This window comes from Bactrocera tryoni, chromosome 3 (assembly GCF_016617805.1).
Source record: "Bactrocera tryoni isolate S06 chromosome 3, CSIRO_BtryS06_freeze2, whole genome shotgun sequence".
Lineage (NCBI taxonomy): Eukaryota > Metazoa > Arthropoda > Insecta > Diptera > Tephritidae > Bactrocera > Bactrocera tryoni.
The window spans coordinates 80299406-80325804 of record NC_052501.1 but is presented as its reverse complement, the minus strand read 5'-3'; the positions used below and the strand labels follow the sequence as shown (position 1 = coordinate 80325804).

Genomic DNA, 26399 nt, shown 5'->3' with positions numbered 1-26399 from the left:
TCTTTACAATTTCCAATTTGTATGCCGAAGCGTTTCAAGATTTTATTATCACTGTACAAGCACTAAAACTGCGACGCATTGAACATTTTTGATGAAACAAAATTGAAATTACATATAAGATTAGTAGCTTGACGCGACCTAGCACCGGCTTTTTATGGTCAGTAGAAACGCAGCCGGTTTCAACAATTGACCGACATACTCACGCATGCAGGTGCAGAACTTACAGCGTTTTGTAAAAGGGTTCATTAGGAAGTACGTGTGGCAAATACGAAATCGCTGCTAGACAAAGTTGAAGTGGATACACTGTAAATATATTGTAGTTACATGATACACACATACATGTATGTTTGTGCTGTTCTGTAAACGTTACATACTGCCAACTATGTAAGTTTGAATTTTGACCGACATTATGAATCCCATTTTCTACTTCTATGGCTCACCAAAGCAGGTGAACGTTGTTAGACGAAAATCATAAAATTGTCTATTCAAAAGTAAATGATAGTCTGGCTGGCGCTTTTACTAGCTATTAGAATTATTATGCACTCACACATATGCACACATTTCCTATAAGTTATTAGGTGCTACATTCGAGTTGCCTTGAAAGGTCTTCAGGTTTTTCAAGTATGGTCTAATGTGACCAATAAAAATTGTTGGATTTATGATAGCCGAAGCTTTGTACATATAGTATATAAGCTAACTACCAAATTCTAGTTCTATGCGTACATATTCTTCCGCTCTTTTTGTAAAGCCGCCTTTATAAAATTTTATGACCCCGTAATTGCATTTAATGACCTCCAATTCGGTGGAGTACACTTTCTAAAGCTCGAAGTGGTAAAAAAATTTAAACTCAATTTATGAAAAAATGTTTTTGAGAGTGAGTTGTGTCCCATTTATCGAAGGAACCCTCCATGGAGCGACTTTTGTATTTCTTTGTGAAAACAAGCAGATCCGATTTTTCTGTATACAACCTCAGACAGCGGATTGCGTTACCCAATGCTGGACCGTATTGAGAGTGCTAGTCATAATATTACTAATGGTGTGTAGGCAACTTGCCGATATGAAAAAATATGTTAAAAATTACAAAAACAAATTATATGTTAAATTTTATGTTTTCAAGATACAAGATACGTCACCTTAAATACAAAATAGCGTAACATCATTTTTCATAAGTTTACAGTCGAAGGAAAAGTGATATAATAGAAACCACGCATATTGAAAAAATATTGAGTTTTGGTTATAAAACGGTTATAAAATGGTTACATATTGGGTATATATTGGTTATATAATGGTTATGTATGGGTTATATATTGGTTATATCTGACAGCGGAAGCTGAAAATTTTATGCTATATATGTATAGTATGATGTAGTGAATCATTAGCATTAAAAACTCAATTCTGATTTTTTTATGATACATTACTTTGTATTTTTTAAACAATATTTAAACCTTTTTGAATACTACCTTTGGTAAATTATTTATTAAAAACATCAATTATTCCTTAAAAAAATCCAGTAAATGAAAAAATTAAAAAAAATGCATATTTTATATATTTTTTTATTTCTATAACATATTCGTATTATCATAAAATTAAAATATATATTAAAATTAAATAATTTACAAATATTTTTAAAAATTATTTTCAAAATGATAATATCAAATATTTATTGATTTAATAATATTTCTTTATTTAGTTGCAGATTCTGTTAGCATTCTGAGTTAATTATTATAAGATTTTAGCTGCTTTTATGCTGTTTTTAGGTGTGAGGTTAGATTACATGTAAAACTCGTTAAGTCGGCTTTATAAAATTTTGATTTTTAAATTGTTTCCAGCTTTCAGACTCATTTTCTTTTAAACGATTTTAATAAAGTGTATTTTCTATATATATTTTTAATTTTAGGTATTTATTAAACCAAAATTTTTGAAAGTGAAATTATAAAAATTTCAAAAATATGATTTCATAAAAAAATTCCGTTTAAAATTTGAATGAAAATATTAGTAATGTGAGTTTTTTCTTAAACTCCCCGTGTATAGAGTGTAAATAATTTTTTAAAAAGTCATAGTAGGGTTAAAATTCATCGAAAACTAAAAGTGAAATAACAGAGTTAAAAGAAAGATAATTTATGGGCGATTGGCGGTCGGAAAAGGAAAAAAAGTTGCATTTTTAAGGGCTAAAAATGGTTTACCGCGATTTCCGGCTAAACTGCGAGCCCTATAGAAAAAAGTTATATGGCAATGTTGCAGCTAATGAAAATATCTATAATTTTTATATATAAACTTTTTTCCCATAACCTCAAACTTTAATTGATTTCTTATTATTTTTTAAATAATTTCCAAAAGCTTCTGCACTAGTCTATTGAAATTTGTATGCTCTCAGTGTTTGTGACTCTGTAGAATAAATTTGTGGCAGCAATGGACTTTTCAAAAATTAGTTGATTTATGGACATCGGCATAACATTTTTTCGATTATTCTTGAAAATTGTTTATTTTTTTTTGTTTTTTACTACAAAATTTTCTTTTTAATTTTTACCAAAAAAAAATATTTTTTCTGTTTTTTACTAAAAACTTATTTGTTTCTTTCCTTTTGTTTTTAATTAAATTTTTTTATTAAAATAACTTTGTGGCAATTATTTTTTTTAAATAAAATTATCGTTTTATTTATATAAATTTCATAAATTCAAGGAATGTTGTTGCTTAGTACATTTATTTAAAATATTTTGTAAACAATTATCATTTATATTTATATAAATCGATACAGCTAATACATAATAGATATACAGCTTGTCAAATAAAATTTTCGCAAGAAATAACTGTGTTATTGCAGAAAATTAAATATATACATACACATAAAGCAAATGTAGCGCTGTGAAAAAAAAATTGCAGCAATTAAATTTATCCGAAGAAAAAATATTTCTTACATTACAGATTTATTTTTGTTATAATATTTTTTAATTTACTAAATTAATTTTCAAATTTATTAAAATAATTTTTAAATCCAATATAATAACTTTTAAATATATTACAATATTTGCAGCATTTATTTCAATATTTTTAAATATGTTAAAATAATTTTTAACTTATCATAATATTTTTTAAATTTATTATAATAAATTTTACATTTATTTTAATACTTTTAAATTTATTAGAATATTTTTTAAAATTTATTATAATAAGTTTTAAACTTATTAAAATATTTTTGAAATTTATTTTAATATTTTTAAATTTTAAAATAATTTTAAATTTATTATAAAGTTTTAAGAAATTATTATAATCTTTTTCAAGTTTAATAATTTAAAATTTTTTTAAATTAATTTCAGTATTTTAGATTTATTATAATAAATTTTGAATTTATTAAAATAATTTTAAAATTTATTATAATAATTTTTAAATTTTTTTCAAAAGTTTATTTCAAAATTTTAAAATTTGTTATAATAATTTTAAAATTTATCATATATTTTTAAATCGTTATAACATTTTTTTTTTGTAATAATTTTTAAATTTATTTTAAGATTTTTAAATTTATTATAATATGTTTCAAATTTGTTATAATAATTTTTGAATTTTTAAAATAATTTTTAAATATATTTTAAAATTGTTATAATAATTTTAAATTTATCATAATATTTTTGAAATTTATTATAATAATTCAAAAATTTATTATAATAATTTTCAAATCCATCATAACAATTTTAAAATTTATTTCAATATTTTTAAAAATTTTAATTTTTAAATCTATTAAAAATTTTTATATTTATTACAACAGTTTTTAAATTTTATTATAGTATTTTTAAAACTCCTTATATTTTTTTTAATTTTAAAACAATTTTAAAATTTATTATAATATTTTTAAAACTTTATTATATTTTTTTAATTTATTAAAATAATGTTTAAAATTCATTATAATAATTTGCAAATTTATTATAAATATTTTCATATTATTTTCCTTGCTCCTTCTTTACTACCACTATATGTATATATGTATGTATATGTAAGTGTGTGTATAATGTACAGTAATAATACAGTAATATAACTTAGCGCTAATTTCGTAAATAAATACAAATACACTATCCACTTGCTGATGCAGACGCTGCTCATCATTTACCTATATGTATTTTTACCGTTATTTATTTATTTATTTTTAGCCTATCCAAACCGTCGACGAAATTGAAAATTTTTTCAGATCTAGCTTATGCGCTCTTGCTGTTTTTTATTTATTTTAAATTATTGTTTTAGTTTTTTTTTTGTTTTTGGTATTTCTATTACATTATATACTGGCTCACTTGTTTTTGTAACTCTTATTTCATTTACTGGCTGCTCTTCGCTTTTTGTTTTCTATTTTTCTTTCCAATTTATTATTTAACTCATTTTCGCTTTTACTTTTGCCTTCTCCTCTTGTTTGCTCACATTTACTGGCGCTACACAATCTGCAGACGGTTAAAACAGGTACAACAACAACTAAACACTAAACGCTAAAATCTATGCTTAATTCAATGAATGCCCAACGCATTGTGTTTTCCTATGCTATTTTCATATTTCTCTTTAATTTTCGCTCTCACAATTTTTGTGAGCTTTTAACACGCGCTTTTTATTTCCACATCACTTATCGTTTATTATTTATCTCTCTTGCTGTAATATATTTTCCTTATTTTATTGTGTTTCCAGCGCTTTGCATTATTCTTATTGTTTCGCATTACTCTCAAAAGCTTTTGATTTGATGCTTGAAATATTTCCTTGCCGGCCAAATACCTATACAAAGCTAAAACAACAAAAACATGTTTGGAAAATCAATAAAAAGTGAGATTAAAATTACAATACAAGCTCACGAAGCATAATCTACAACTTATAATGAGAAAGAAAGAGAGAGTGTGGTAGAGAGATGGAAGGAGTAAGCGAAAACTAAACAGTTGCGCGCTCGCTAACTGTAAGTGCGCCAACGCTGGCAACTCATATACAACATGCTAATTTAAATCACTTAAGCCTAGAACGCCACGCCTATAAAGCTTCGTCACATCTACAAAGCTTCACCGCGCATATAAAGCTTCATCACGCCTTCAAAGCTTCGCCACGCCTATAAAGCTTAGCCGCGCCTTTAAAGCTCCACCGCGCTTATGAAGCTTCACCACGCCTATAAAGCTTCGCCACGCCCCAACCATCAACACAGCTGCCAACGCACCGCCAGCCACCGATACAGGCGCTTCAGCAGTCACTCTAAATGCCGCGCAGCGCCTGTAGACCCCACAGCGTCACCGCACTCAGCGCTGCGAACAACGCCCACATTTGTTGTTGCAATTGCTGACCACCGCCTGTTACCGCTATGCCAGCCAAAGTGGGCTTTTGCTGTTCGGCGGCCAAATTCTCGGGTACATCGCTAGGTATTTCATTGCTCATGGGTGAATCGTGCAGCGATTTCTCCAACGAGTCGGGACCCGAGTGCGTTTCGCCGATATTCTTCACCTGCACTACGGGCGGTTCGTGCATAGGCACCGGCTCGTGACTGGTGGTTGTGGGGTTTGTGGTGGTGGAAGTGGATGTAGTTGAGGTGGTGGTTGTGGTGGGCACAAAGGTGCCGTTCTCAATCCAGTAGACAGGACTGAATTCCAGTTTGACGTCCTTCAAGTAGCTCTTGCGCACCTGCAAGTATGTTAAGTTTAGTGAAAAAGTACTGCAACCAAGCTACAACTACTCACCTCCGCTGAGATCTTGCGTGACACGCTATCCTCAATGCCATAATAGAAAGCGTAGAGCTTGGCGGAGTAGGGCGCTTCGAGCGTCACATAGTTACCCTTGAGCGTGACATTCAATGCGGTGCCGGGCCAGAGTTTCGTATGCACTGATTTGGTTTCGGAGCGTTTCTCAACATACTTCAAACCCCATTTGACTTCGACGGGCACTTTGACATCTTTCTCATAGACTTTGGTGGGTAAACCACGTGCTACGCCCTCATGCGAACCCCAGTATTGTATGTAGTCGAATTCGTAAGTCATCACGGACTCTACCAGTACGTACATATCACCACGGTTGGCCAACACGCTGGAAGCTGAAATTATGGAAGAGTTAGAAAGATGAAATAATTAGTTTCAACAACTTCAAAGATTTTGAGTTCCTATAAGACAAGAAAACAAAGCGAGCTTTCAAGTTCCAACCCCACTATCATACTTCATTCCCACAACTTACCCAAATCGGTTATGTTCTCACGCATATCCAAACGTATGTTGTCCAATTTGATGTCTTTCAACTCATAACGGAAGGGCTCTGTCTCAACCAACACCTCACCCTCATCATAGTCCTTGTCACGACCATTCTCAATCACCTTGATTTTACCCAAACCCAATGGATCCAAACGGCCCAAGTTGTAGTCCGCGCCCCAATGCTCAGTGCCGCTCTCGCCGCTTGCTGGCGCCTTATGCCGCCCAATGTAGTCATCCTCACCGATACGTATGGCGCCGATGGGTATGCCAGCATTGAATTTACGCCAATGCTTCCACATAATCTTGCCGAGATGTCCCTTATTCACCAGCACATCGAACTGTTCGTACTTGCCGTGCTTGTAATGCGCTGCGACGCAGACATGCGACTGCAGTATCTTCTCCGTGTGGCCGCTGGTGGTGATGCCCTCGATGGTCACGCGACACACATAGATCGGATAGTGTTCATCCTCGGTTATGTATTTGCCACCCTCGACCGCATACTGCAGCTGCTTCGTATCCTTGGGGTCGTATGTCTCCCAGACCAGTGTGCTGGAGGTGACCAGCTGGCCGAGCTGTGTGGAAGCGTTTGTGTAGGTGAGCACCGGATGTACCGAGGCGCTGCTGGGTGCAATCAAATGCATCAACAGTATCGTGGCTGCCAAAAGTAGTGTGTAGCAATGTTGCATTTTGTGTTTCGGTTGTAGTTGTTGGCTTTGTCTGCTATTTCTTAACATCGTGCGCTGTCCTTTCGCTGTGTGTATGTGTCTCTGTGAGTGGTGCTCAAGTAGTGCTGATTATGCTTGAGCGAAAGTTGATAGGACAAATTCAATTTAATTCACTATATTTTTGTTGTTGCTCGTATGCTATGCTTTTGATTGATTGCTTGATTGTTGAAAGCTGTAAAGGGAAGGAGTTGGAGAGAAGTGGTTAATAGTATCATAGAAGAAAAATATACCTTAATTCTATATATTTTTTGTACCTAAAATACAAATCAGCGTATCATCAAAAAAAAAACGAAAATCGCTATCAGACATAATAACCAATATATAACCACTTTATAACTAAAATTCAAATTATATTTCAGTGTGTGATAACCAATATATACCCATTTCATAACCAAAACTCAAGTTGACGCATTTTCCTATCTATCCTTTCTTCGATGCCTGTTTAATTGCCCACTTAGGTAAAGCCATAGAAATGCTTACGTTACACTAATGTATAAAGATTTTTTATCGCTTTCGCTTAATTGATTTTATTCTACGGCATTTGGTTAGTAATCGATATAGCAATTAGGATACATACATACATATCTATATATAGCAAACAGTTTCGTGAAAGCTTTATTTCCCACAGAAAATGCCTAAATGAGTGCATTGAAAGAAAGATGATGGACAAGTGAGTTCATTTTGGCATCGCATGGTTTTATTCGTTGGCTTCCCTACCCTTTTTGATAACCAGAAGGAAGCTTACCACACATTTGTTCGGGCAAAATGGTCTAGAAGACCTACATACATATATTAACTGCTTCGGTTCATCATAAAAAAACTCAATTCTCGACAGTGAATTTTATCGCGAATTTCCACCATGAAAACTATTCTCATGAAATCCAGTAAGAATTCAAAAAAAGTTCTAAAACTTTTAAAGACCTCAACTAGCAACTAACTGAGAGTTTCTTCTTCAACTGTATAGAAAAAGTATCAAGAGTTTTAGGACTGAACAGCAACCCCTCGAAGGCGACCATAGTCCCGTTTACGATACGCAGGTCCCTGCCTGGCCTCAGGAACCTAACCCTCTGAGGCAGAGAGATGAAGATGACTAACATGCCCAAATATCTTGGTCTCACGCTAGATTTCATTGATATACAATCGGCTGGCTGGTAAATCTTGAGGGAGCAAGCCAAGGACTGTCAGGTAGTTACACAACATGATCGTGCAACAGATTATCAAGTGTGTAACGGTTGCTTGGTCCTCGAAAGCATCGCCAACTTCAATAGGACTTCAATTATCGCAGCTACAACGAGCCGCCTGCGTCTGTGTGTCGGGTGCCATGAGCACATGTCCCACGGCGGCGCTTAAAGTCAAGCTGGATCTCACCTCGCATCACCTAGTAATCGGTCGGGTAGTCAAACACACACTGCTGCATATAACAACAGAAGAGTTGGGCAGAGTTAAGATAATCTCTTCCCAGCGCTTGAAGGACTTAATTGGCGAAATACCACAGGCTCTTCTCCCAAGGAACAGCATTACCAAAATTTTAAACTACATAAAGAAGTTCCAGGTTATCCTCAGCAGTTAGGCTAAATGAAATGATTCCGATTTCGAGCTAATGCTTGGGGATAGTACAATCAAGTGTTAAATCGACGTCTCAGAATGTCGAAGGGAATCGGTGCAGAAGTCGCAAGGCCGCATACTAAACTTTCCATACCTATTGGAATTTTTCCGAGCATATTTTAAGCAAAGGTCTTTGCTATAGGTCGGAGCGTAGGGATAAACCACCAACGAAACTATCTCATACTCAAAGACAGTCAAGGCACTCAAAGTGATCTATGCGTACGATTTCAAATCGCTATTGGTGCAAGAGTCCAAAGAACGCATAAACAGTCTATCCGACCGTAACCAAGTCCACCTTATCTGGGTGCGCGGTCACAAAGATATGGCCTGCATTGAACTGGCTGATGAGCTCGCACGCTCCACAGCATTCACAAAAGTGGTGGAACCCGAACCTTTCATTGCGGTTGGTCTCCATGAAGGAGTGAACAGGATGAAGGAGTGAACAGAGGGGTACACTCAGGCATGCACCATGCCAAGTTGCTAATGGATGGTTATAACCTTAAACGTTTGGTTTCAATATGTAATCAACCTCCCAAAGGACAAACTTAGGCTACTTGTCGCCTTTCAAACTGACCATTGTAAACTTAAGAGGCACTTATAATAATAACATGTGCCGGTTTGGCGACATAGAGTCTGAAACTGAAGAACACCTACTAATTGAAGGCACAGCAGTCTGTAGGCGCAGGATAAAAGCCCTTGTATTCGATCCATGTTTCCAAATACTGATCACAGCGCCTCAATAGCACCTAGCAGTGTATTGGAACTTATCAATATGCTGAGGCCACCATAGACCTTAGGTCGCGGTGCAATCCTCATTTATTTATCTAATCTAATCAGTGACTCTTATATGCTTTTTGGCTTAAATAAAATATTCAAACTTCTACCTTGACTGTTTAGTAGCCAATGGAAGCTCCTATACAAGTTTCATAAGCCTTGAAGCTCAAAAAAGAGTTATGTGTTACATGTGTTATTAAATCTGTATACGAGTATTCTATCAAAAAGCTACACAAATTTCGACACATCCTTCTTTCGGACTGGCTCACTTTGAAAGGATGCTTTCTGAAATTTGAGAGATTATTATCTGTGCAAATGCCACAATAGCACTTCACTCCACACTTGCGGCACACAAAAACTCCACAGAAGTCGTAATTGGGTGCAGTGTTGCATTGTACAGCTTTTACCTCTCCTACTGCGCCATCCTGCGATGCTTTGTAGTTGTAGTTAGTATCTATGAATAACTTAAGTGAGTAAGAAGTGCTTGAGTGCCGCATTGTAGAAATATACAAGGCCTTTACTAGTTGCTACCGACAAATTACATCCAAGTATAGGCAAATTGCACAAAAGGATAAGATGAATAGGAGAGTGACTGCGTAAGAGGAAGTGAGATAGCGAAGCCATATGTTAACAGAAGAGTATTGGAATTTCCGCTACAAGCGAGCAAATGCAGTAAAGTGGAGTAATATTGTGCGTAGCCAGTGTTGGTAAATAAATTATTTTTTGTTAATAAAGTATTAAATGTATTTAAAGATATAATGTATAGGCATAAAGAGTTATGTACATACATATATATTGGGTAGTCAAAAAAGTCTTTTCGTATTTTGTCAATAGCTGTCGTTGCAGTCGTATATCTCCAGTGCTACCAATCTCATTGTATCAAATCATATAGTGTTGGAAAGGTGAGACCTTAAGCTTCATTTAGCAAAAAAACAAATAAATTCGGGGATGTAGAAAAAAAGTTACAGCTGTTCAAAAATGAGTGAACATTTATGGTCGCCTTACTACTTATGGCGCCACAAGCTATTGAATTGAGTACAAGCTACTTTTATAGCCACATATAGTGCAAGTATCGTGTCCATTTATTACAAACGAAGTTGTAAATATATATATACATACATATATATGTATGTATATGTGCATCAATATTTGTATTTAAGCCATATTGTCGCGCAGGTGTCATATTGTTGGGAATATTGCCATTATTGGCCTGTCTGGCAGCTGGTCAATCAAGCCATAGCCATTGATCATTAGTTGCGCCAATGTCAGACAAATCCCCAGGAAGGTGTTATGCCTTATACTAACATATACAACCACCTAAAAACAACTATATACTCATATGGCGACAATATGACAATACATTGTATGAAGCAACGATTTCAATGGCGCCCACCTGTACTCTGCCAATATGAGCTTTTCTTTATATAGGTAATATAAACACAGTTTTATACGAATATATACTTATATATGTATGTATGGATGTATGCATGTAAAAATGTATGTATAGTACATGTGATATGTCATTTGATAGCCAGCCATTTGTTAAGGCGACGAAGCACATAATGGACTTCATTAATAAAGTAACTCACTTACATAAGTATATGTTACATGTATGTGTATATACACATTTGTATACAAAGTACATAAAAGCTGTCAGCAAACTAGTTGCCATTGACTATTGGCAGTAACTTTGTACAACTCTTATACATATACATGCTTGTAAATACATACAAACATCCAACAAAACTGCAACACTTGTTCATCAAAGTCGATTACAAACACCGGAAGTTGCTCATACAACAAAACGCCTACCAAAAAACACAAAAACAAAAGCCAAAATCAAAAACCTGAATGAAAAAAAAAAACCAAAAGCAACAACCAAATAAAAAATTAAAACAACAACAAACAAAAACAACAACAAAATACAAAAACAAAAACAAAAATCTAAAAACAACAATAAAATTTTTCAAAATATGTACCCCACCAGCTCCAACCTCCCCAACAGTTGAGGCGTTTTAATGTGTTCATTAGACGCCGGCGCCATTGTTTATCAGCTGGTTTTCATATCCGGTGCGCCACAGCAAACACTTACACACACACATACATATATGTGTTGAATTATACAAAATATTTCTACGACATGCAACATGCGTGCTTACCACAACAACACCAAAATCAACTAACAAAACTTCTACACAGGACATGCCAACGCTACAAATTGAATGTCCTGTTCGAGTTGTTGAGCGAGCAAGTCAGTCAAATATGCATACAATGACAGACGCAAATGCTGGCGTAGGTATTTTTGAATCGCAATTGTCCAACAGTGAGCTGACGAGTGTAATTTTGCGCTGTTGCAGAAAGTTCTTGCATTGACACTAGTAAAAAACGGACCAAACTTGGACCAGTACAAAAAGGGATACTTATATTTTACGGCAAGAAAACTTATTATGGTTCTTCTCCGACAGTGAGCTGACGACTTTAATTTTGCGCAGTTGCAGAAAGTCTTTTGATTGGCACTAGTAAAAAACGGACTAGACTTGGATCGGAACAAAAAGGTACACTTATATTTTACGACACGAAAGCTTAGTATGATTTCTGGAAGGCAACGGTAGTGCAGAGAAGCGAATAACTATATTTTTACCTTCCATAAATAAGTTGGATCTGAAGATTATGTCCAGTATTTTTAATAAATTATTGCGTTTTAAGCATTTTTCCAATCGACATTGATTTTTAAGACTTTCTTAGATGGAAATTATAAAATTTCTTCGACAGAAAGTGGTAGAACTTGGAAAGAAAAAGATCAAGTTAAAGTAAAAAAAAATAAGGATAAAAGTAATATATATCTCGACTGACTTTAACAATAAAAATTAATTTTGTAACAATAACTATAACATAAGATCTGGCATCACCGCATGTCTACATAAACCACAAGAAATTGAAAGTCATACCTAGATTTCTTTCTAAACGAACCTAACCGAAATGTACCAGTTACTAATATCATAAATAATATTTTTGCAAATCAAAACTACTGCCTGGGAAGACTACAGTGCTCGTACTACTTCTACTCGTTCAAGAACGTATGTCTACTTCGGTGCGTTTGAGTGAGCAAACTCAATTATGTCTAATGCGGAAATAAGTGTGTGTGGATGTTAGGTGCTTAAGCTGGGTAAAGGGTGTCGATATTAACAAAGGAGTAAAGTTTCGTAGTAAACATTGCTGACTGAGCGTCATTAATTTGTTTGTTTAAGGACTAAGGCGCCAGTGGATAGCCAGACGGTGAGCTAGTAAAAAATACACTGATAAATATTTTTTTTAATTAAAAACAAAAAATAATTAAAAAAAAAAAATTTAAAAAAATAATTTAAAAATAAAACAATTGAAAAAAATAATAAAAAAATAATTTAAAAAAATGTTTTATTATTTTCAAAAAAAAAATTTTTTGAAAAATGTAACAAACACTTATTTGACAAAGATATTGTAGAATTATTGCTTTTAAGTTGAGAAAGACTTGTAGAACTCTTCTAACTGAGTACTTTCTATAAACTCTGAGTTTATGTAATCTTTGAGATTGACACAAGAATATCTTCATTTTTATATCTTGAATAGAGTACCGTGAGTTTGCCACGAAATTTGTAACATTCTAAAGGAAACAAAGAAGGTCGGTGTGTCCAGCTGAACTGATTGAGCCATGCTTGTTATTTGTATATACATATGTATGTTCGTGAAGTAGTCCCTCAGTTTTCAAGATATCGTTCTGAACTTTTGCAAAAAAATTTTTTATCTCTAAAAACCTGCTTATTCGTTGGAACCGCCGATATCGAATCACTATTGCATATAGCCGCCATACAAACTGAGCGATCGGAATCAAGTGCTTGTATGGAACACTTTTTTTTGGAAAAGAAATCATCACGAATTTTTGTGTGAATTATTTTCCAAAGACATCCATATAATCTCTGAAGAAATTGTTCTGATCCTACCACTGTATCATGTGTCAAAATCAAGTCCTTGTATGGCAAACTTTTTTATTTGATGAGGCATCTACCCGACATTTGGCATGGTTTAATGTCCACAAGGAAGGTACAATCTCCGAGGTAAATATTAAGATCGGACTACTAGATGATGTAGCTGTCATATAAACTGAACGATCAAACTCAAGTCCTTATATGGAAAACTTTTTCATTTGACGAAATATTTTCACGAAATTTGGCGTAGATACAGGCTACAATTTCCTAATCTATGGTATAGATCTGATCACTATTTCATATAGCAGCCAAACAAAGTGACCTTTCAAAATCGAGATAAAGAACTTTTTATTATCTTACAATACCTTTAACTATGAGTGAGAAATGCACCAGTGAAGCCTATTAAAGCTTCGGTGCAGCCGCAGTTGACATTTTGTGTTTTTTTTTACAAATGAAGTCAAAATTTTTCACGGTGTATTTTGGTATCCGGTAGAGATTTTTTCAGTGTATTTTGGTATTCGTTAGACTGCAGCATTTTGCGTGTTACTTGCTTATTTGCGACACTGCAATAATCGTATTGACAGTATTATGACGGTTTTAAATTGCATTGCTTATACATGTTTGTTTGTTTGCCAAAGGAATTTCTGGAAAACGAGCTGGTACAAGTTTTAAACGGCAGAAAGATGATGGTAAATTAAAGCGAGCCACATAACAATTAATATTTTTTTATGAAAGTGGATTCTAGAGTTGTAAGATATACTTTTATACTATAAGTAGAAAAAATATTCTTTTTATGTAGAATAATAATCAAATCGAGTATTTTAAGAATATCTAAATTTTTTTAATAAAAAATTAAGTGAAATTTTACGTGACTTAATTTACAATCTGAATCTGAATCTTATGATAAATGGCGGAGCTTAGAAAACTGATAAGCAGAGCAGCTTAAAAAGTAACAACTGGAGCTCTCTTCAAATGCGCTAATCCCAAAGAAGAGGCTCGCAGCGAAGGTACGACTCTAGGTGCCGGTGAAAACATTAACTCCAGGCTCTGAAAACTACCTGGGCTCATCTATATTTCAAATACGAGTGGCAAAGTGTGGTAAAGAATCATGATAAAGCCTTCGATATCTAGTTTCAAATTTCCTATAAGTTCGATGACATAAATTTCAATAAAATCTCATGTGTCTTCTAACCTAGTTAGTCGAGTTCAGGGTAAGGTTTGAAGTCGCTAGAGGAACAAAAAAGAGTATCAGCACGCAAAGAAACATATTTCTAGTGCAACTTAACTCTTTACAGTAACAGTCCGTTTTTTCTATGTCGAATAGAGTTATCTGTCGCCGATTTCGCCGGACATCCCAGAGAACATCAATGAAATAAAGTCTGTTTAGTATTTCACACATCTTTTCTTGGTGAAATAGTTTCGCTATCTGAATGCCTAAGCTTAACTCATTTTGTCCATCCGACAAAATACTTAGATTCTCGCTTGCCTAACGAAGGCGTTGAAGAGCTAAGACGACTTGTCTGACGTCGAGCTAATTGATCTTATATACAAACCAGAGCTTTAAGTTTCGTCTTTACGAGAAAATGTTGTGCAAATAATCATGTTTTATGTTAGCCTTTGGTTAATTAAGTGGCGCAGGCGAACATTAATAATTTTTTTCTTTATAAAATGGCATATATGGCTAAAGATCGCCTGCATAAAAGTTAGTCTTACAGCAGAAGTCTGGGTTGGTTGCTAAGAATAACTTCAAAGTTGAGCGCCATAAATTAAAAATTACAACAACAACTAAAACATGTAAATAAATACTCAAGTATGCTCTTTAGCTGAAGACAATTCTAGTTAATTGTGGAGCGAGCATTCCAAAGAAAAGATGCACCAAATGCAACATTGTGTGCTGTTGGGAGCTCATTTATAATTGACTTAATTTATTATGGCAATATAATTTCTTTTCAGGATAAGCAGTGTATATAGTCAGAATTCAGGGGTGAGTAGTTTGGGATGCTAATAATATGAATAGCTCTGGCGCCGGAAAATTACTATTATTTTACTTCGAAAATTCGTTCGAAAAAATATTTTCTCAGATGGTCAATCCGTTGAGTACAATTTTCGATGACTCGTTCGAGCATGACACGCTTGATATTTTACTCCAAGGCCTGTATCGAAGCGAGATTATCCGCGTGGAATTTAGACTTTAAAGTCTAAGACGTGATATCACAAGATCTTGGCCAAGCAACCGGCCCAAAACGTGAAATTATCTGCTCACTGAAATGTTTTCTCCATGAATCTATTGATTGATGCGATGTGTGGCAAGTGGCGGCGTCTTTTTGAAACCAAATGTTGCCGAGATCACGAGCTTCAAATTTAGGCATCAAATATCGGTCACCATGGCGCGATACTGGCCGCCATTGACCTTTACATTCTCACCGGCATCATTTTTGAAGAATTACGGACCGTTGATTCCTCCGGCTCACAAACCACACGAAATGCTTGTTTTTTCTGGATGAAATGGCAGCTCTTGAATCTCTTCAGGTTGCCTCATCGCTGAACGAAATTGGCTCGAAAACGTTGGATCTTCTTGAAGCTTTCAAAGAGCCCATTGAGCGAAACGATGTCGCTTGCGAAGGTCAAGCCATTTTAGGAGATTTTTGCGTTATTTGATAACTTTTTTAAAATAGAACCATGAATCTCTTCCACCCAGAGTTCAGAAAAAGTGAAAAGGTGCTGAGAAAAACGTGTGCTTCAACTTTGATTTGTCGTTGCCCATTCTTGGAGTCAATGTCTGGAAGATCTGTCCTTTGACCGCATAAATTAGTTACATTTTTCTAATGACCTGAAAATCTCTAAAAACATGCAGCACTGCCTAAAAAAGCAGTCCGACCTTTTAAAGTGAATCAACAAATTGGCTTGTTGCACTTGTGGACCCCAAAATCAGTTTAAGCAAGCAAGTAGGAAAAGTCATATCAGTGGCAGCACAGAAATATTAACCAAAAATAATCAACATAAATTATAGAAGCAGTTAAATTCCACACACACACACACAAACTTACACTCACAAATACATACATAGAAAGTTGCAAGTAATGTCGCCTGCCACAAACTTGTGCGCGCGCATGCCTTGAGAAACTATTGTGGGGGATATACCCACAATAAAATTACAACAAAAATACCAAAAACAGAAAAACGAAAATAACAACAAAGCGGCAAATGTGTTGCATGTGCCTCACGAGCGATGCGGCAGCGATTGCAAAATGCACGAGATTTTCAACAGCGGATAACGGCAGTGCAGCAAATGGACGTTATAAATTTCGGTGCGCGGATGCACAAATGTATGTACGTGTGGATGTGTGGGTACAGTAAGCTCTACAGCATTGCTGGCTGGCAGCGTTTGGTCATAACCACGAATCAACGATGAGGGTCACAGTTCAATGGAGCTCAATTAAATGCGAGTTTGCAGCGGGCGTTGCAACAGTGCAACGGTGCAACAGTGGCAGCAGCAGCAGCTAGCGCAGTGGCAGGCAGTGGTGCACAAAAAGTTGTTGTTGTAGCAGCACATTTAACACCCTTGTTATTGTTATTATTTTTGTTATAGTTGCAGCGTAACGTTATTGTTGTTTTATTGCCGTTATTAATATTACTGTTCGTTTTCATGATTGTTGTTGTTATTAACACTATAATGTATTTTACAATATCCATATGTATACTGTTATATGTACGTATATACATATGTACATACATATGTTGTTGCAAATAGTATGTGGCATTCCGCCCGCAGACCTTTCACTCGGCCGCACTATGCTCATAAATCTTGTGACACTCCTCCAGGGTGCCAGGGCATCACTTGATGGCCCAATGCATGTTAAATGAAAAAAACTACACTATGAGGTATATCTGTACGTACATACATATGTATGTGCATATATAAGTATTAGGGTAGGCCAAAAACCTTTTTTTGTTTGCTAGAAAATTTCAAGAATATGGAAAATATCGATCAATTTGAGGCATACATCCATACATACATATGTATATAAAAATATTAGGGTGGGCTAAAATTGTTATTTGATTTTCAAGAAAACTTTTAATTTTCTTGTTTTAATTTAATTTTTTTAGGTTTGCTTGAAAATATCGTACACTTTGAGGTATATATAGGAGTATTAGGGTGAGCCAAAATTTTTAATTTTATTTTCAAAAAACACTTTTAATTTTCTTTTTTTATTTTCATTCTTTTGTTTGCTTGAAAATATCATATCACTTGTAAGATATATACGAATATTAGGGTGGGACAAAATTTTTATTTTATTTTCAAAAAAGCTTTGAATTTTTTTGTTTTATTTTCATTTTTTGTTTGCTTGAAAATATCGTACACCTTGAAAGATATATACGAATATTAGGGTTGTATTTTATTTTCAAAAAAACCCTTAATATTCCAGTTTTATTTTACATTTTTTTGTTTACTTGAAAATATACGTATATAAGGGTGTGCTTGAATATTTTTTATTTTAAGTTTTTTTTGTTTGCTTGAAAATAATTGTCTGAAATGGCGAAAATAAATCTGGAAAAGTTTAACCCTTAATAATTTTGTTAACAGGTGGTAACACAGAAATATTTACTTATTTTGTCATCAAGTACAATGATCCTTATAGAGATTTCAATGATTCATAAATATAATTTAGTAAAATTTTTTGTCTAGTCAACTCGTTCAAAAGATATGCGAGACAAAAAGTACGAAAAAATAAATAACTTTTTTTTAGTAAAAAATTTCGAAGCCAAAAGCAAACCTTAAATGACAAAACTTAATTTTTTGTGTTTTACACAAAATTTTTCGTTCAAAATCATAAATATTTTTTTATTTTGTGGGACTTATTTTGTTTCTATTTCAAAAACTCATAGAAAATATCATCCAGTACGAAAATATATATTATTTTTTTTTAATATAAATAATTAATTATTTTTCGGGAAATCAAAAAGCACAATGCGCCATCTTTAAATATTATTAGAACCCAAACTTTTCCAGAATGTTTTTTGTCATTTCGTACACTATTTTCATGTAGGCCAAAAAGTTACACACCCTTATATATAAAATAGAATTTTTTTTGTCATTTTCGACGATATTTTTACGGTTTCTATGATAAAGTTACCCACCCTAATATATAAACTAGAATTTTTTTTGTCATTTTCGACGATATTTTTACGGTTTCTATGATAAAGTTACCCACCGTAATATATAAACTAGTAATTTTTTTTTTAATATCTATAATTTTTCTAATATTAAAATACATGAAAAAAAATTTACCCACCCTAATATATAAACCAGAATTTTTTTTCATTACCGACGATATTTTTACGGTTTCTGGAAAAAAGTTTAAACAATGTCAAACTCATCCTAATATAAGAAAATATGATATGAAAAAAATTTACGCACCCTAATAATTAAACTTATATGTTTACACATAGATACATACACAATATGTAGACTTTTGAGTTATACTGCAGTGCATTTGAAATATTAAACTTTGTAATGCAGTGTAAATATCATGGGAGTTGCTATATATACATGTGTATGTAAGCACTTATACATATGTGTATGTACATATGTATGTGTGCATTTCGAGTGATTTAATACCATTGTGGCTGCACTCATTGAAATGAGAATACACTCACACAAACCTGTAAATATATATACATAGACTTGGAAAAGCACTTTCTTATGAAAATATATGTATATATGTATATGTGCGTATGTATGAGTTGTTGCAATAAATCATTTCTAAACTCGTTCATCTCTTAATTGCTATCGTACATTTTAAATCTGGCTTAATTAAACAATTATATTTTATTTGTAATTGCATTTTAATGTAACCTAAATGTAATGAATATAAATTGGTAACAATCAATTATTTACAGTTAATTCGTTCAATTTTTTCTCAGAAAGCCTTAAAGTTTTAGCAAATAAAGGGTTGCTCTCACAGACAACTGTAAAACTGATAGAACTGTTCGGTGGTAGCAGATGCTAAATTTTTAGATTTTTGTTGAGAGTGGCCTATACGAGCCGTTGTAAAAATTGAATTATGGACGTGGCACCGCCTAATAGTAAGTAAAATATCAGGACCTGCTCGACGGATTTCAATCAAAATCGACACATAATATTTTTACGTTACAGTGCGAAAATGGGCGAAATTGGACTACAGTAACGCCCACTTGCCATATAACACTATTTTATATTCCATCTGATTCTTTCCTTTCCAGTGTACAAACCAAGAAACAATTAATGTAAGGTTATACAACTTTGCACAAATAATGCCTTCAGCATGTGCCATCTTATGATTATAAGTTGTCTACATCCAACAAAAATTGTTCAAACCCCTAGGTACGAATGTTTGGACCGCAGTATCTATAGTTCAATTTTGACCGAATTTATCGGTCATAGTGTGTGATATATAATTTAAATTCAAGGATAATCTTTTTCTGATAATGGTACATCTGTGTGTCAAAAATGGGTTGAATCGGGTAAAAACTTCTCTGATCACCTTCCCTCTCATATATGTACCTAATAAAAAGATTTTCGAACTTGTGAGCAGGTTTTATTGATAACAAACAAATAACAAATAAAATGGATACAATTTGGCGAAAGCTTGCCCTAGCACCCATATAAAAAACACGTAACATTCAGATGATTTTACGCCATATGATTGGTGATGGTAAGTGAAGCACTTTTTCTTAGCGAACATTTTATTATTAAGTGGCATATTCAGAGTTTCGTTTTACGTATTTTCGATCTATTTCTCACTTTTTTCAACAAGAAAAAATTAATAATATTCAGTTTAGGTATATGTCTTCGCTAGCATGATTAACTGAGCACCTAAATGTAGGCAACATTTTTATTTTTTTAAGCAATTGACATGCCTATGTTATTATATACAAGGTTTTTGTGAATTTTCGATTATAGTTTATTTCAAAGATTTAAAAAGAATTTAAACAAAATAGTCTTAGTAACAAATAAAAAGCGTAGAGACATATAAAATTGAAAAAAAGATATATATAAAAGTAATATATGTATATAAAAGTATACATTTAAAAGTTTTTACTTTTTTAATTTAGAGATTTTAATTATAATAAAGTTTTCTTTCATAATTTTTTACGGATGCTAATAATTAATTTAATTTCAAAAATTTAAATTAAAAGAAAAATTAATTATAATAATTAAATCATAATTAATTAATTATAATTATTTTTTTATAATTGTTATTATATTTTATAATTATAAAATACATTAACAATTATAAAAAATTAATTTTAATCAATTAATTATTAAGCATCAGTAAAAATTATTAAAGAAAAATTAATTATACTTAAAAATTTAATAATTAATTAATTATAATTTAATTCAAACAATTAATTATAATTAATTTTTTTAAATTGTTAATATGTTTTATAATTAAATATAATTAATAAAAATTTTAAAAATTCATTATTATTAATTTTGATTTAATTTTTTTTTATTTCAATTATTTTAAATTTTTCCAAGCATCATTCACTTTATGTATATGTAGTGTAACATAGGTGTACATACATATGTACATATATACATTTGGGAATCAAAAATGCGAGTACTTATTTATTTTCGACTCTTGAGATACCAGCTCATCTTGAAATGAAGTTTAAACATTTTTTAACAAACAGAATTAAAACAAAAAAAACATATCCCTATAATACACGCTATTTAATGATTTTTTATGCCTTCCGGTGACTCTCCCCAGACACCCTGTTGCATGCAGAACTTACGTGTTGAAGTTCATTGATAATTCACCAGCATTGCATTGTTGCATGTATTTATAAATATAATGTTGCTGCTGCCGTTTTATTGGGTCGTTTAAATTTTCTGCCTCTCTCCCCCTTATACACACACACATTTTCTCATCACTTATTGAATTTACCTCCCATAAGTCGCTCCAGCTGAAAATTCGGATGTTGACTTTATGACTTTGACAGCATTTAGGGTCAACAGCGGCAAATTGGTCAAGTGACTGCAATGCATACCCGCATATAAATAACTACAAATTCACAGACATGCATGCATACACACATACACATGCATAAATGTGTTATTTTGTGTGCATTCAGAACCCATTAAGAATTATGTGGATATGCGCTCATAAATGCGATATTATTATTTGGGACTTTCCTGCGATGTGTGTGTGTGTGAGTGGCTTTAATGGTGTTAATGTGTGTATATTTGAGTCGGCATTTCATACATAAGTGACACATTTGTGTAAATGAATAAAAATATATAAAAAGTGTAATTGCCACTATAAACGCCTGATTGTTCGCTCCTACCAGCATATATCTTTGTATGTGTATAAAAAGTTTTTTTTTAACTTGCCCAGTTCACTGACCTTAAATACCGTAATTATGTGACAAACTGATGTAATTAACTCCCCATTTTATGCGCTTAAATGGGGAAATGCTTTTAGTGGTGATTGCTGTTGACAGACTTTTAGGAGGCAATATCCCTAGGCGACCAAAGTACAAAAACTTTTTTCAATAGGAATATATTAAGAAGTCTCATATATATTATATACCTACATATAGGTTCCGATATAAAAAAATTTATTAATTATTTAATATTTAAATTCTCAATAGGAACAAATTTACTTTTCCTATTTAAAGTAGTATGTAGAAGTTCCAGTAATACCTGTAATCGAAATTCGCCAAATACTATCTTGTTTTGGTTTTCTTACATAATTCAAAAACATATAAAATATCTATAGTATCAAGATCTATAGTGTTTAAAATATTGCCAAGCCTTACATATTTCCTATTTATATATCATAAATTTTATTGTCAACCAAAAACCTTCTAAAATATCTATCTTTTGCCTTCATTTAGATGCTCAGTAAGTAATTTTAGCGAAGACATATACCAAAAATGATGATAACTAATTTTTCGCTGGTGTCATGGATAGATTTGTATGCAATAATAGCGTGTAAAGGAGAAGTAAGAAATATTTTCGGACATATGATTAAAGGAACTTTAAAAAACATAGGTTAAATATTCTTTTAATGAACAAAAATTTTTTTACAATTTTCAGTATTTTTCAGCGGATACTTAATTTTATGCCTTAAATAGTAAAGTCCATTACGTATAACTATATTCGGAAAAGTTAAAAAAGTCTAAAACTTCTTTAAAATAAAAAAATGTTGCCTACATTTAAGTGCTGAGTAAGTAATTATAGCGAAGACACCTACCAAAAAAGATGATCATTATTTTCTTTTCCTCATCTCATATACATATAATTCCAGAATATAAAGAAAATTTCATTGTTTTTATTCACTACCTTCAGTACTGAGGTTTATTGACTACTAATATATGATATTTGCGTTCAAAATTTTAATTTTATTATGTTAAAAATATATTTACAAAATGTTTCGAATTTACAATTTTCTGTATAAACCCTAAACACTCTTCTGAATTCCATTCCATTATTATTGAAAATCTCTTAAATGAAACTCGCAAAAGAAATACAAATCAAGCAACAACTTGAAATAAAATAACACGTTGCCTACATTTAGGTGCTTAGTAAATAATTATAGCGAAGGCACATACCTAATTTCATTATATTTAAACCTTGTTTTCGTTGGAAAATATAGCCCGAAAACGAGAAGTTGTGAAATACATGAATTTGATCAGATGACAAAGGGATTTAAAAAAGATAGCTAAAATTTGAGGAAACATAAAATTTGAATTACTTTAATTTGAATGCGTAAAAAAAAATAGATCGAATGAGTACTTTAAAAAAGTTTTCCATGAAAAATGTATAAAAAAACTCCACAAGGAACCTAATACACTATTCCCGTCAATCAACTGCTTAAAAGTTAATTTTTGTTGCCTACATATAGGTGCTCAGTAAACAATTCTAGCGAAGACACATACCCAGGAAGATAGAAATTAATGGTTTGTCGTAGGTTTAAGTGCCAGAATATGATTTCGACAAGGTGTGAGTATGAAGAATTTTAAAATATTTTCAATTCGATGACTAAACGCGATTTCAACAAATATATCCAATATACATATAAGGAGACAAAATATTTTAAAATTAAAAAAAAATGTATATTAAAAAAGAGTAATAAATTATTTATAGAAATATTAAGTTATAAAACGGTTAAATAAGAATCGTTTGCAATTTATAATTTTCAAAAATAGTTTTGAATTGAAGCAAATATGCCCTTGATTCGAATTCATTGATTAATTATTTGAGTAAGTAAATTATATATCATGTATTATCAACATATAATCTTAAACAGTAGATATTTTGCTGGCCTAACCTAAATGATAACTAAATAGCGCACTTCAGTTAAGAATTCTATAGAAAAAACTTACAAAGCAGCTTCATTAAATCACAGAAATCAGCGATAAAAAAATTTATGCTTGGAAAGTGTGTCCTATTGACCCAAGCTACAGTGCCAACAAAATGTCAGCGCGACAGCAACAAAAAAGCAAAAACTAAAAGAATGTTGAACATAATTTTGGCGCTGCCAGCCGCCATCCAAATTCATGTCCACCAAGAAAAGAATGCTTTCCCAACAAAAATCCGCGCCAACTCCCTTTTGTGCTTCTTTCACTGCCAAACAACTTTTTTTTTTATACAAAAGTTTGGGGTTTCTGGATTGTGTGAGCGCGAGTAATTATCATTACAGTTAATCAATTGAATTCTTACAGCGACCGCAGACAAATTGCTTGGCCGACCGCAACACAGACAGACAATGTACGACTAAACGTCGACTTGAAGTGCAACACAATTGTCTGACATGCAACGGCGAACTTGCCCCCCGACAGCCGCAACGCAAAGTGTTCTAAGAGATTTATCTGCCGCAACCATTGTTTATCAGCGCCAACAAACTAACCGAAAAAAGAAAGCAGCAAGCACCGAACAACAAAAGAAAGTCACGAATTTCGGTTTTGTGTTCTCAACGCAGAGTTGCAACGAACTTTCTTTTAGCATTTTTTTATTATTTCTTTTTTGTGTTTTTTGTTACTGAATTTCTGGCGATTCCCATGAGTGCTGCCATTGTATTTTTAGTTATTCATGTGTCGGTATGTATGCTTAGTGACTCTACGGAGTTGTTGGTGTGTTTTTTTGTTTTTTTTTTCATTTTTCATACATAAATTGCTCGGTAAATTATGTGTTTATATACTTAATAAGGTTGCCACAATCATGTTATGAAAAAAGTCGTCTGTGCGTTCTCTTGTGTATTGTTGCATTTTCTTCCATTTCATATTCTTATAGATATTCATGTGGGTGCAGGAAAAAAAATTTTACATGTCGGCATAAGAGACCGTACAATTTTTTTTATTTTAGTTTTTTTTTTTTTTGATTTTTTTATGTTTTTTGTGAACTTCCTAGAAGGAAAATGGCGAGCACATTCAAAAAACAGCGGCAATATTCAAAAGTGCTTGTCACAAGAATAAAGTAAATATGTGATTAACCCTGGAGTTTTGGAACTAAAATATGAGAAAATAAGGAATATTCTTTCAGTTGAAAGGAGTTTCTGATAAGATATTTCTTTTGGAAGGAATTTTCTGAGTATACATATGTGGCCTGGCTCCCATATCAGTATTATCACAAAGACACTCGATGCTATTGATAGCGAGCTTTGACGCTCTTTGACCTGAAACGCATTGGTAATAAGTTCTTTGCTATTCACTTTTCTGAAGGAGCTTGCGCTCCGGAGCAGTAGATTTACTGCTACCTTAATGGCTGCAACATCGGCCTGGAAGACACTGCTATAGCTAGGCAGTCTGAAACTGGAGTTGATAAAGATCTTCTGATAGTGGACCCCTCCACCAAGCTTTGACCAATCCGGGAAGAAGCTCTCATCTCCTCTTTTCCCACGGCATCTTCCCACCCGTATACAGTGCTAGCCAAAACTCTCTCGCAGATGTATGTTTAGAGAAAAAGCCTCCAAAGCTCGGTTTGGCAACTTCATAATCCAACTATCCGGTATGAAGTCAAAGTGAGTGAAGATTTCCGAGTGTTCAGAACCGTGCTGTTATATGAACCCAGCCTCTCTGAGTCTGATGACAACTTTCGCAACTATACACCTTCCGGCGATGACCACTGGCAATATTTGCAGGATGGCGTTAAGTGCCATGGTTGGAGTGGACCTTAGAATCACACATGTTTATGAGCGCCGCCCGTTGAACGTTCTCGAGTTTCTTTGCAAGTGTGGTCTTTTCTAAAGCCTTCCACCACATAAAGACTCCATAGAACATAATGGGCTTGACTATGGTGTGGTAGAGCCAGAGGACCACTTTCGGCTTCAATGAAAGCTTCCTATCCCGGATGAGCTCTAAATATTTCACTCTGTCCGCTGGTTGCAGACGGATGTCATCCATTCGCGACAGTATGCTCTTCCTGATTTTTGATCTATTTCTTATTAATTTCTATATATATTTTGTAGGAATTATTCCAGTATTTAACCCTTTAAAGATAATAATAAATAGTAATAACAATATAATAAATAATTTCATAAATGTGATAAGAATTACAAAATACTGCTGAGAATTAATGAAATATTAAGGCAACATTTATAATACATGCTCACTCCTTCGAATATTTGGAAGAAAATAATATCTTTTTCCATCAAACACTAGAAAAAATTTTTCAAAAAATATTTTCTTCTCAGCAAAATCCGCAATCACCTAATCTCATGCCCAGCACTGTACTCTTTTTCTTCGAGATGCTTGATAACACAAACGTATCTCACAAGCAACATCTTCCTCAGCTGTTTGCCAGACAAATGGTAAGCAGTTAAATCCACTAGACTGGCAGTCAGTCAGCCTGACTGCTACAACTTATACACTTTACTGTTATTTTCAGATTACTGATTGCAATAACTGCAATAGCAACTACATATGTATGTTTCTACGAAATGCAAGCAATTTCAACAAGCGTTATTGCTTAGAATACGCTGGTAGGAAAAAATGAAGCATAGTGAAATGAGGGAATGATATGTTTGTAATCCACTTACGAATTTTTATAACTGTATGTAACTATGTTTCTACTTAGCAGCGCTGTCGCTTTGCTGAGCCATATTCGTGCTAACTATATGCTTGCATTTCCATAATCTTAACTATTTTCCCCACATTATTCG

The 26399-nt window shown here is 33.1% G+C and overlaps 1 protein-coding gene across 4 annotated transcripts in view; it reads right to left on the bottom strand.

The window, feature by feature from the left end:
* Positions 1-3980: 3980 nt before the first annotated feature.
* The window catches only part of LOC120770935 (protein unzipped), a 114034-nt gene continuing 91615 nt past the window's right edge, over positions 3981-26399 (bottom strand). For all 4 annotated transcript variants that reach the window (XM_040098640.1, XM_040098639.1, XM_040098642.1 and 1 more), the window contains exons 5-7: positions 6172-7082; positions 5685-6034; positions 3981-5628 (exon numbers count right to left, since the gene is read on the bottom strand). In XM_040098640.1, the coding sequence (XP_039954574.1) occupies positions 5206-5628; positions 5685-6034; positions 6172-6919 (1521 nt within the window). In that variant the 5' untranslated portion in view covers positions 6920-7082 and the 3' untranslated portion in view covers positions 3981-5205. The remainder of the gene's footprint in view (positions 5629-5684; positions 6035-6171; positions 7083-26399) is intronic.